General features: G+C 37.0%; 1 protein-coding gene across 5 annotated transcripts in view; it reads left to right on the top strand.

Annotated features, from left to right (window-relative positions):
- Positions 1-13,899, top strand: part of LOC125266295 (peripheral-type benzodiazepine receptor-associated protein 1) — a 130,342-nt gene that overhangs the window by 55,417 nt on the left and 61,026 nt on the right. For all 5 annotated transcript variants that reach the window (XM_048186820.1, XM_048186822.1, XM_048186819.1 and 2 more), the window contains exons 4-5: positions 8,018-8,125; positions 10,337-10,465. In XM_048186820.1, coding sequence (XP_048042777.1) covers positions 8,018-8,125; positions 10,337-10,465 — 237 coding nt within the window. The remainder of the gene's footprint in view (positions 1-8,017; positions 8,126-10,336; positions 10,466-13,899) is intronic.

Below are 13,899 nucleotides of genomic sequence, written 5' to 3'. Positions count from 1 at the left end.
GTTCTATCTGTCTTTCGTTCTCATACTTATCTATTGTCTGTTCGTCCGATTGTTCGTTCATTCGTATCCATTGTTCGATCCATCCATGTAGCTATCTAGTTGTTCGTTTGTACCTATCTATCGTTTGTTCGTATCTATCTACCGTTTGTTCGTTCATTCGTCTCTATCGTTCGTTCATTCGTATCCATCGTTTATTTGTTCATTCATATCTATCGTTCGATCATATCTGTCTAACGTTCGTTTGGTCGTTGGTATTTATCTATCTATCTATCTATCTATCGTTTGTTCGTTCATTCGTATGTATCTATATATCTATCTATCAATCATTCTATCGTTCTTTCATTCTATCGTTCTTTTGTTCTTTCATTCTTTCATTCTATCTGTCTGTCGTTCTCATTTATTCCATCCATCCATCCATCCATCCATCCGCTGTTTTTTTTTGTTGTTGTTGTTGTTGTTGTTGTTTTTTTGCATATTAATGGATAACAAGTGCTTGCGATTGTATCTGTCACAACATAATATATTAAAAGGTTTTTTCCCCTTGTATTTCTGTTTTCTGGGAGCAGAAAAGACTACTAGATACTTCTGATATTCTGTGAATCTTTCACTTTTACTAAAGCATTTAGAAGTGCTTTGTATTTGCTTTGATTTAATTCAGATAATTATAATTCTATTTAAAATTCAATTTAAACCATGTGCTGTCATACCTGTTTGACTCTGTATATTCTGTACTTCTGCCTTACTGTTTTTACTCCATTTAAATGTGTGTGTGAGTGGATGTCAGGGTTTCTAATGCTGCTGTGGGCAGAGAAAATGATTAGACATGTCATCTATCTGCCTTATCTGTCTCTCTGTGAAAAGTGAATGTGTTTAAAAAAACACTCCAGTGAATTCACTCAAGTGTTTCTGACATGTCACAGTTTGACTGTCACATCAGATCCTCTGTCCTGACATATTCTGGGCTTATTATTATTCGTCTCACAGCGCTGGTGCCTCTCACTGCTGGAGTTTAACGATACTGTACAGTCAGTTTTGAGAGACAAAGACACAGTTCACCTGCACCATAGTTTACTCAACCTCATGACTATTTCTTTTATAGATCTCAGAAGGAAAAGTTTAGCAGAATGTACACGCAGCTCTTTTCCATGTAGTGAATGGTGAAATTACGAACAAAAAACATAATCAAAAGTTTTGCCCTTTGCTCTGGCATTCAGTTCTCTGTATGTAATAATAATAAAAGCCATACGGGTTTGGAACAACAGTTTCAGCTCGTTATATTCTTTACCCCATCTAAAGTTTAGTTATTTTAATGAAACTTAAACTAGTTTTAGGGAATGGCAATCAAACATTTGTTCACTGCATATATTTATGTACTAATCTTCTCTTGAAGCAGTGCTTCATTTATTTCATGCACGAATATAATGAACAATGATGATAATGTTCAAATTTATTGCGCTTTTTCTCTTCAAGGTCAGTTAGTCACCCACAATATGGCTCAGATTTACCCCGGCAGACCTTTGTTAGATGGGTTTTTTCTCTTGCTGAATTCTGTCTGATTAATTGACTTCCTGTGGAGTTCTTGGCTGAAAAGGCCCAATTTGTTAAAGGCCGGGTCTTTGTGCTGGTAACCCAGGGGCCGACGCACTGAAACATTAGTGTGTGGATGACTCTGTGGTCACTGATCTGAGAACAGCTCCACCTGTGTGTCTCCCTCCTCTCACACAGGGGTCGCCACCTGCGCTTCAATCATTATGTGTTTGTTAATGGTATTTCCCCAGAGTAACAAACTCGGTGGCCTTTAGCCGACGGAACGCTGGCTTAAAAACGGCATCGCCATGGAAACCGTCTCCAGACTCGTCGCCGGGTCAGCGTGTGTTTGAAAGCAGTGCGCAGCCTTCAATTATCTCTGTTTGCATCTTTGTTGATTAGAGAGGAAGACAGAGAGAGAGGGATGATGGGAACTGCAGCAGACAGTCTTTTCTCAGCCAGTGTGTTTCTCAAAGCAAAAACAAATGCATAAGTTCTAACTTATACTTATAGAAGAAAAGAAAAAACATGCTTGATTATGACGTAAAAATTCGACATGATGACATTTAAAGACATTCAAATACTAAGTCATAACTAGATTAAAGATTAAAATGTTGAAATTGAAGTTGACTTTTATTCTGTAATTTCCACTATTTTGGATGTCATAATTTTGACTTTACATCTAATAATTGTGACTTAATATATCAAACATTCAACTTTTCATCTCATAAGTTATTTTAATCATCTCATAAGTTATTTCGACTTGTCACGTTTGTGTATTTTACAAAATATATATAATAAAATAATTAAAATAAATTATAATACAATTAAATTATTATTTAAAAAAAATTTATTATATTAATATTAAAATATAAAAAATGTATTAAAAAGAATACTATAATAATAAAAATATGAACAAATTAATTTAAACCATTAAAGTGTTTATTCTTGATGATTATTGAAAGGTTAGAACAATACTTAAAAGTCCCCTTGAAATCAAAATATACATTTTTTTAGCTTTAAGTATGAATATGTTAACCTTAATGTTATGAATAAGCTGGTGTGTTCCTAAACAATGACAAAATTCACATTTAGGAGATATAAACATTCAAAACTTAGTCTCTCTCTTCTGCTAAAATGGTCACAGAGTTTCATGACATCACTGCAGACTTCAGCTTCTCATCAAATCTTCTGTCCAATCAAATGCTCTCTAGAATCTGAAGCCCCTCCTACACTATAAACAGACACTGAAACTGCGGCTGAAATCGGTCATTTGTTCACACATTTACTAGTTTCTACATGGTGAATGGCACATAGTGCACTATATAGAGAATAGGGAACGATTCAGACAGTGTAAATATGCTTTCCATTGACGCGAATCCAGCTTGCATGTAATCAGTTACTGCCCAGCCCTGTATATTATAAATATTAACATCATGATTTTCAGCTGTGTATTGTGAAAAATGACTATATGGCTGGCTTAAAATGAACCCAAAAAGGTTGGAAATTAAAAATCAGACACATAATTACTAGAGGCAACAATAATAATCAAAAGGTGAACATTTATTAATAAGCAATTTAATACAATGTTTATTGTTTAATTATTCATTAAACTTATTAATAAATGTGCATTTAAACATATTAACACATTTCCAAACTATTTTGGGTTCTTTTTAATTGAGAAATATAGTAATTTTTAAACAATAGTTGAGTTAAATAAAACTACCCAGCAGGTTTGTCAAACATTTAACCCAACCACTGGGTTAAAAACAACCCAATTTCAACCCAACTTGGGTTGTTTTTAACCCAGCATTTTTAGTATATGATAGTGAGAATACACACCTGTTTGTGTGTGTGTGTGTGTGTGTGTGTGTGTGTGTGTGTGTGTGTGTGTGTGTGTGTGTGTGTGTGTGTGTGAGAGAGAGAGAGATATGAATGAGGTCTGTGTAAAATCAATGACATGCAGCTAATGAGTGTTTTCCTTCTCATTTATGTCTCATATAACCTGAAAATCTGTCTAATTGAATGATACACATAAATCATTGTTTTTAAGGGAGTTAAGTATTAAATTAGCATTAAATTTACATTAAGAACTTGTACAGTGATGACTTTTTCCTGACACTCAGTCTGATATTTTAAATGATAATGTTAAAAGATATAAAATTACATTTTGCATTATATATTTTTTTGCATTTTACATTATTTTATGACTATTAAGCGTATTTCCCTGCAGCATGGATATTTTATGATTATTAATTCTCAATGGTGATTATCATTAGATTACTGTATTTTAAAATGAATTGTCATGAAATACTAAACATTTCATGACATTAAAACAGGCTTCACATTTTAATGATCTCAAACATTAATCTCAAAATATGGGATTTTAGGGTGAAATGTCTGTCCATGTTTTGTTGGCTTCACTCAGGGAATGCCTCCGGATGTGGATTTGCGAGTGCGTTTTCTCTTCCTTCGAGCAGAAAGCCCATCTGTGAGCTGGGGAACCCCTGTTGACTCCATTATGGTGGTGATGGAGGTTTCTGTTTTCATGGAGATGAGCTTTGCTCCAAGACCCTTTGCGTCTGAGATGCGACTATTAATGTAGAGCGATGCAACCCATCCATAATCAGGACAAAAGGATGGTTGCCGTCCACCGCAGATGCCTCAGTAATGAGCAGGCATCAATCATATCCCAACAGCCCCGGCGGGAGAGATAAGAGTCATGCATAAGTGCACTGGCCAATCACAGTGGTTTTCAGCTTAGCACCGCTGGCACGATTGCTTTCACCCATGTGATTGACAGCGCTCTTCAACATTATTTAAACCATATTTAAAGTGCCTCTATTATGCTATTTTTATAAAGGTTGTTTTGGATTGTCCTACAAAAGGTTTACATGCATCCAAGGTCAAAAAACACTTACAGTTTTTCATAATTTGCATTGCACATCACTTAATTTCATTGAAAATGGTTTGTTCGAAGTCTCTCTAAACCCCGCCTTTCTGAGAGACTGCTCTCTGATTGGTCAGGCAACCCAGTCTGTTGTGATTGGTCAACTGCTTACAATGCGTGTCGGAAACGAAACGTCCATTACCATATCTGAAAACAGCGTCTTCTTGACATGAACAACATGAACCAAACTCTTCCAGTCTCAGCTACAGCTACAGTGTTTGAGGGCGGGGCAAAGGAGACGTTGTTCACATGCAGTCAATGAAGACCACAGGCTGGCATTATGCAAATTTGTTACATTGTTGTGTAGGTTTGTAGCAGGAAGTGAGACTGGAATTGCTGATGACTCATTTCAGCAGTGAAGAATCGATTCTTTCTTTTAGAAGACAATATTTTTGTTTGCAGATCTTTTACATTCACAAACGGCTATATTACACACTGCATGAAAGGGAATATCTGAAAAAGCATAATATGGGCACTTTAAGATAATTACAAACTTGTATGACTACATCTTCCAGCGTATGGCTGCAGAATGACTCATGAATACTATAATTCAGCAGTGGTGGAAGGAGGAAGGTGTTGTGGCTCTTAAAGAAGTCTTAAAGGGGACATATCATAAATATCTGACTTTTTCCATGTTTAAGTGCTATAATTGTGTCTCCGGTGCATCTACCAACCCAGAAAACGTGAAAAAGGACAACCCAGTAACTTTGTTTTGGTAAGCCTTTCTTTGCAAGCATGTGAAAAAAACGAGCCGCTCAGATTTCGCTCCCCTTGTGAAGTAGGAAGGGGATCTTATTATAATATTACAGCGCCTTAATCAGCATGTTTCCACCGACGGTGCCGCCATTTTGTTTTCGCAAGCAAAAATGGTGTACCAGTTCTTACGCCATGGCAAAAGTTCGTAACTGTTCTGTCGCTGGCTGCACAGACGAGCACAGAACACTATTTAGAGTCTTGTTAGCTTGGATAGCTTGGATAACCTGCTAAAAAAGGAGGGTTTCTGTCCGAGCGATATTTTGGAAAAAATATTAGACCATTCACAGCATTTGATAGCAATCATAAACGTTAGCCTGGTGTGTATTGCTCTGTTTGGCAAACAGGTACGCTATGTACGGGTTTTGCACAAAAGATGAACATGACGGCACAAGCTAGTGGATGAGTTGAATCAACTCCACAGCAACTACATCAATTTATCCACAAATTATTCAGAAACATCTAAAAGTTGTAACTTCTTCCTGAGTCTCTCCATCAGTGTTGACTCCGGTTTGAACAATGTAAGGCTGAACAAAATCCTCATTTTGTCTGCATAAGATTCTCCAGCTTTGTTGTTGTTGAGCTGTTAAAGCTCCGCCCTCTTCTGGAAAGGGGGCGGGAGCAGCAGCTCATTTGCATTTAAAGGGACACACACAAAATGGAGTGTTTTTGCTCAAACCAAAATAGGGGCAAATTTGACAAGCTATAATAAATGATCTGTGGGGGATTTTGAGCTGAAACTTCACAGACACATTCTGGAGACACCAGAGACTTATATTACATCTTGTGAAAAAGGGGCATTATAGATCCCCTTTAATTCATTCCTAAAATACAAAAAACGTTTTTATTTGGATCTGTTCCTCACATGAATCTTTCATATGCCTAAGAAGGCTTCGAATACAGTTTTCACAGATTTTTAAGATACTTTTTTTTTTTTCTGAGTAAAAACAGTGATATAGAGTGAAATTAATTAATACTTTGAAATATTATCATCATTTCACATATCTGTTTTCTTTTATTTTAAAATGCTGTGTATTCCTGTGATGCAATTTATTCCTTTAGAAAGAGTCTTACACTTCAAAAACCAGCTGCAAAATCCCATTATATTCAGTAGAAGCAGCACAGAGTGAAGTTAATTGCGACAGAAACAATGTAGAAAGCTTTTTGCTTTCAGTGAAGATAAAATTAACCCAGAAGTGGTTCTGCCTAGTGTTGCTTTAAAAATCTACCAACAGCCTTCAATACATAAAGCACAGTGAATAATGTGTTTTTGTGTACATCTTATTCACTGTGATTGATGGTCGCAAAGGCTGGTCGTTGTCTGTCCGTCTGGATGTCCTGGCAGCAGATGATCGAGTCTCGTTAGATTTGGCATCTCACAGTGTTTGGCAGGACCTGAGTTTTGGGTCGGTCATTAGAGGAGACTGAGAGCGCGAGCAGGTGCTGCGACTGGGTTCCTCTCTCAGTTGAGCTTCAGTGTTTATGAACGCTGTTGCTGCTGAATTCATTGTGTCATGCAGTGTTGCAGTCTTATGCATGTTAGTATGGATCAAATAATAGAACTGTGAAACATTTGCAAGGTGTTGACTCGTTGACCATGGACCTAAAACATCTTTTATGTCACTGTCAACCTAATTTGGCCCCAAAATGATAACTTAGGATTTAGTTGCATTTAGCTGGAGATGATTTTTGCTCTAACCAGCACTTCACCTCCTTAAGACGTTATAATGAAGATGAATGAGAAGATGATCCTCCAGATTTAATAGGCAAGTAAATTTGAATGTCATCGGCATAAAGATGATGCGACATTAAAGACAAGATCTAAGGGCAGCAAAAATAAAGAAAACAAAATAGGTCCCAAAATAGAGCCCTGAGGAACTCCACAGTCAAAATGAACTACAGAGGAAGAGAATCCCCCAATCCTCACTGAAAAGGATCTTTCCTTCAAATAATAAGAGGAAAACCATTTTAAAACAGTCCCTTTCAGACCCAAAACATGCTCTAAGCGCTCAATGAGAATATCATGATCTATTAAATCAAAAGCTAAGTCGAGCATAATAGTCGAGCTCCTAGACTACCCGAGTCCCCAATGAGTAACAAGTCATTGGTAACCTGTAATAAAGCTGATTCAGTGCTATGTCCTGTACTGGACATACAATTATTTACTGCTGTATTTACTTCTCACATTGAGGCCTTACATTCACTGGCCATTGAAAGCAGTGAAAACACTCCCGACCCTGAAATGACACCCCAGTTCCAGCTGGCATGACATGAACAAAACACACATGCTCCACTGTGTGCTGAAACCAAAGCTGTCACCCGTTGGATTTGGCCAGCGGGTCCTCAAAGATGACAAAAAATGAACAGGAAACTGTCAGAAATGGTCATGTTCAAATTTCTTATCATTTAACATTGTTTTTTGTTTTCAGTGGAATTCATTAAAGGGTTAGTTCAGCCAAAAATGAAAATTATCCATAATTAAATGTATATGACTTTCTTCTATCAGCCAAACACAACTGGAGTTATATTAAAAACATTCTGACTCTTCCAAGCTTTATAATGGGAGTTTTGCATTCTCTCTGCTGTGTTTTCTGCTAAATCACCTCCTCTCTTCAGCACAGTCTTCTGTATCTGTCCCTCTCTATCTTTGCTTTCTTTCTCAGCTGTGACAGATTAATTAATCTGGACGGATAGAGTCGGCTCCGTTCTGACGGGCTCGTCTGTCCTCCAGACGCTTTAGAAATCTTCATCCTAGCTCTGAACTGAACCTGTGTTTCCTCTCCTCAGAATGGCAGGGATTACGGTTTCCTGGTGCGGCAGAACTCGGAGCTGCTGCGGGCGCTGGAGGAGATGGAGAAATCCTGCGCCGCTCTCAGAGAGGAGAACAGGATACTGGTGAGGGTCCGTGAGGGTCGTCACACCCTGCAGCTCATCAGAGCGGTTAAACGTGTCTTCACCTGGGCCAATCGGGGATTTGATTTGATATTCTATTTTATTCCAGTTAACGTTTATAAGCAACAAACATTTTTTTTTTATTGTTTTAGTTTACAATTATAAACCCTGTTGTATGAGAATTGCAAAGTGAAAACAAAAAACAAATCCATCCATCCATCGTTCATCTATCTATCTATCTATCTATCTATCTATCTATCTATCTATCTATCTATCTATCTATCTATCTATCTATCTATCTATCGTTCTATCGTTCTATCGTTCTATCGTGTTCTGTCGTTCCATCCATTCATCCATCGTTCTCTCTATCTGTCATTCTCTCTTTCCATCCATCCATCGTTCTATCTACCCATCCATACATCCATCCATCATCCATCGTTTTGTCATTCTATCTATCTATCTATCTATCTATCTATCTATCTATCTATCTATCTATCGTTCTATCGTTCTATCGTGTTCTGTCGTTCCATCCATCCATCCATCCATCCATCCATCATCCATCCATCCATCGTTCTCTCTATATGTCGTTCTCTCTTTCCATCCATCCATCGTATCTATCTATCTATCTTGTTCTGGCGTTCCATCCATTCATCCATCGTTCTCTCTCTGTCGTTCTCTCTTTCCATCCATCCATCGTTCTATCTACCCATCCATACATCCATCCATCATCCATCGTTTTGTCATTCTATCTATCTATCTATCTATCTATCTATCTATCTATCTATCTATCTATCTATCTATCTATCTATCTATCTATCTATCTATCGTGTTCTGTCGTTCCATCCATCCATCCATCCATCCATCGTTCTCTCTAGCTGACATTCTCTCTTTCCATCCATCCATCGTTCTATCTACCATCCATCCATCCATCGTATCTATCTATCTATCTATCTATCTATCTATCTATCTATCGCTCTATCGCTCTATCTTGTTCTGTCGTTCCATCCATCCAGCGTTCTCTCTATCTGTCGTTCTTTCATCCATCGTTCTATCTACCCATCCATACATCCATCCATCATCCATTGTTTTATCTATCTATCTATCTATCTATCTATCTATCTATCTATCTATCTATCTATCTATCTATCTATCTATCTATCTATCTATCTATCGTGTTCTGTCGTTCCATCCATCCATCCATCCATCGTTCTCTCTATCTGACGTTCTCTCTTTCCATCCATCCATCGTTCTATCTACCCATCCATCCATCCATCGTTCTCTCTATCTGACGTTCTCTCTTTCCATCCATCCATCGTTCTATCTACCCATCCATCCATCCATCGTATCTATCTATCTATCTATCTATCTATCTATCTATCTATCTATCTATCTATCTATCGCTCTATCTTGTTCTGTCGTTCCATCCATCCAGCGTTCTCTCTATCTGTCGTTCTTTCATCCATCGTTCTATCTACCCATCCATACATCCATCCATCATCCATTGTTTTGTCTATCTGTCTATCTATCTATCTATCTATCTATCTATCTATCTATCTATCTATCTATCTATCTATCTATCTATCTATCTATCTATCTATCTATCTATCATTCTGTCATTCCATCCATCCATCGTTCTATCTACCCATCCATCCATCCATCCATCGTATCTATCCATCCTATCTATCTATCTATCTATCTATCTATCTATCTATCTATCTATCTATCTATCTATCTATCGTTCTATCGTTCTATCTATCGTTCTATCTACCATCCATACATCCATCATCATCCATCGTTTTGTCATTCTATCTGTTGTTCCATCTATCATTCCGTCATTCCATCTATCTATCTATCTATCTATCTATCTATCTATCTATCTATCTATCTATCTATCTATCTATCTATCTATCTATCTATCTATCTATCTATCTATCTATCTATCTATCTATCTATCTATCTATCTATCTATCTATCTATCTATCTATCGTCTCATAATATGAGCCCTTTAAGATATTCATCATATTTAATCACATTTTAGTTTGTTAGCGGTTTACATGAATATTCCTGTGGTGCAACGTGAGTGTTTAATGTACTTTTTTTTTTAATATATACAAAATGAGCTTTGCTTTATATTTCACCACTTTGATCAATCTTAAATCTCGTTTTCCATCTCTCAAATTCTCTCTCTCTTGTCCAATATCGGTGTTTCCTCAGAGGAAGAGCAGTTCTCCAGAGACGGAGGAGAAGGTGAAGAGGTTGAGGAAGAAGAACACCGAACTCGCCGTCATCGCCAAGCGTCTGGAGGAGAGAGCGCGAAAACTGCAGGAAGCCAATCTGAAAGTGGTGCGTACTTATTTTAGACATCTTCAGCTAGTTTCATATCATGGAGGGTGTGGAGTGTATTTTTTAGCACTTTAAAGGTCCCAATATACTCACGGCGAACTTCTTTTGTGTTCTTCATTTTGGGGTAAAAAGAAGTTGAAATACCTATGCAGTGATATACTGTTAACAAACATCCCAAGACCGTCCACGCTGAATATGTAAATATGTGCTGCGCTTTCCTCTCAATAACACAGTAAACACACAACCAAAATGACAGCAGTGAGAAAACAGCAGTTCAGAAAGCATCTGATCATAGTGATGTGAATTTGTTTGCGATTCGGCACTCCGGTAAAGTCACGTTCCGTTTATTTATATACCACTTTTAGATTGTTTAAAAGCAGCAGCTTTACAGTATTAAACATGAAAAACAGTGTCAGTGTTGCTTTCAATTAGAATTACAACTACATTTTCTACTATAAAGCGGCTCTCCAGTGTCTTCATGTTTTTACTGACGAACATCTGACCTCGAGGGACTGAACAGAAGAATTGAACCGTAGAAGATTTCCACGTCAAAGAAGGCGGAGCCTCAAAGCCACACCTACCTATTATCTATCCGCATTATTTCAGCTTATGTTTAAAACAATCATGTTTAACAGTAGAATTCCTGGTGAAAAACTACATTACCCATGATGCTGTACAGAAAATTACACCAATCAGAGTCAAAAAACTCTCAAAATACTGAAATGTTTGTATACATATGCATATTTTGGAATAAACTTAAATTATATTGTTTTTATACATATAATCAACATTTGTAAAGTAGTTTAACTTTTTGTTAGATTTTCAGTTTTTCAATCTTTTTTTTTTTTTTTGGCTTCAAATCAAAGTTTGTAGTGTTGTGATTCACCTTATAGCCAATTGGCTTGGTTCATGGCATCTTAACTCTTTAACTAAGACTTTTTTCTATGGGAAAAATTAAAGATGCCCTAGAATTGAAAATTGAATTTACCTTGGCATAGTTGAATAACAAGAGTTCAGTACATGGAAATGACATACAGTGAGTCTCAAACTCCATTGTTTCCTCCTTCTTATATAAATCTCATTTGTTTAAAAGACCTCCGAAGAACAGGCGAATCTCAACGTAACAGTCGGGATCATTAATATGTACGCCCCCAATATTTGCATATGCCAGCCCATGTTCAAGGCATTAGACAAGGGCAGCCAGTATTAACGTCTGGATCTGTGCACAGCTGAATCATCAGACTAGGTAAGCAAGCAAGAACAATAGCGAAAAATGGCAGATGGAGCAATAATAACTGACATGATCCATGATATCATGATATTTTTAGTGATATTTGTACTGTAAATTGTCTTTCTAAATGTTTCGTTACCATGTTGCTAATGTACTGTTAAATGTGGTTAAAGTTACCATCGTTTCTTACTGTATTCACTGAGACAAGAGCCGTCACTATTTTCATTTTTAAACACTTGCAGTCTGTATAATGCATAAACACAACTTCATTCTTTATAAATATCTCCAACAGTGTAGCATTAGCCGTTAGCCACAGAGCACTATCAAACTCATTCAGAATCAATTGTAAACATCCAAATAAATACCATACTTACGCGATTAGACATGCTGCATGACAAACACTTTGTAAAGAACCATTTTGAGGGTTATATTAGCTGTGTGAACTTTGTTTATGCTGTTTAAGGCAGTCGCGAGCTCGGGGGCGGGGAGCACGAGAATTTAAAGGGGCCGCAGCCTGAATCAGCGCATATTTAATGATGCCCCAAAATAGGCAGTTAAAAAAATTAATAAAAAATAATCAATGGGGTATTTTGAGCTGAAACTTCACAGACACATTCAGGGGACACCTTAGACTTATATTACATCTTTTGAAAACACGTTCTACGGCTTCTTTAATGGAAAAAATACTTGCGAAACCAGCTCCACTGAAAAAGGGGATTTCCACATCAAAGAAGGTGGAGCCTCAGAGTCACACCTACCTATTGCATCATCACCACGGACCGATGGTAGTTCGATGGCATTTACCAGCCAGAGCAAACTTTTCCTTAAAGTTTACTTTGGCAAACTGTTTCAAACTCTCAAAATGAACTCAAAACGAACTTCTTTTTGGCCTGATTTTCTTCGATGTGACATTACATTGGGTGTATCGGGTCCTTAAGGCGAGACGCTTCAGGCAGAACCATTGTTTTTTCCATGCACTGGTCAATTTTGAGATTTTTGGCTATTTCACATCTATAACAGTCTTCCTTCAGACTAGTGGATTGAAAACATCCAAAATACACTTTTTTTAATCTACTTTATCTATTTGCAAATGTAGATTTCAATTTCATTCCATATCTTTAAAGGCGGTGAGTCAGAAATCTCAGCAGCTTTACACACCAAACACACCGATTCATATAACATTTTATTCCTAAAAACATGGTAAATGTCTTTTAATTTCTGTCTGACAACAGTATTTTCTGATTTATGGAGTGATAAAAAGAGCCAGGTTAAACTATAATTGAACCTGGCTTTATCCAGTGTTCAGATTTCTGTTCTGGATTTGTATGCAAATTAGTGCATATTTAATTAGATAATGCATTATTTGTCAGAAAACTTATGATACAAAACAAATGTCTTAAATGTATTGTGATTAATAGATATCACCATTGCTTGTGTTTTTTACACTATTCACCTGTTATTTTGCCTTGAATGCATTACAGTCATCAGTGTAAAAGTAAAGGGATCTCTTAAAGTTGGACTTTATTTGAGATCTGATTATGAAGGCATAACATGCATGCAACTATTCCTTTATTTCATTGTTGGATTAATGAACTAGTCATGGTCTGCCCTTTTGCCTTTGCTGGATGTTGAAATTTTTCACAGATCTCACCAACCCATCCAGTGTTTACTCCTCAAACAGTCATTCAGTGCTCTCTTGTGTCTCAGATATAAAGGCAAACCACATAGTTTTTATTGATGGTTTTGTGTTGACTTTGTCCTGAATGACCGTGACTATTTAAATACATTACAGGTCTATTGTTAAACAACCTTCTGTTTTACAATGACACTGAGCTTTTGATGTAAAGGTTACATTATAACACAAGACGAATCTACACACAGAGAAGTGGATGATGACGTGAGAGAGTTTAAACATAAAGACACTGAAATCCTCGCCCTTTGTATGTGTGTTACACTGTAACTCTAGTCCACCTGTGTGGCCACCTGTCGGCTCTCTGATGCTCATGGGTAATAATGACTGACGGTCACAGCACAACACCTGTTATCCGTTTGTATCAGCACACACACGCACACATACAGATGGACTACAGTCACTCCCATTGTTCCTAGTTAAAGCTGATTCTGTCTTTTAGTCTGTTTTAAATAGTTCATAAGTTTTAATATTTTAGATATGTGTTGATGAAGTAAAAACTCTATTGTGAAA

This window comes from Megalobrama amblycephala, linkage group LG4 (genome assembly GCF_018812025.1).
Source record: "Megalobrama amblycephala isolate DHTTF-2021 linkage group LG4, ASM1881202v1, whole genome shotgun sequence".
Lineage (NCBI taxonomy): Eukaryota > Metazoa > Chordata > Actinopteri > Cypriniformes > Xenocyprididae > Megalobrama > Megalobrama amblycephala.
This window is presented reverse-complemented; position numbering and strand designations above follow the sequence as displayed.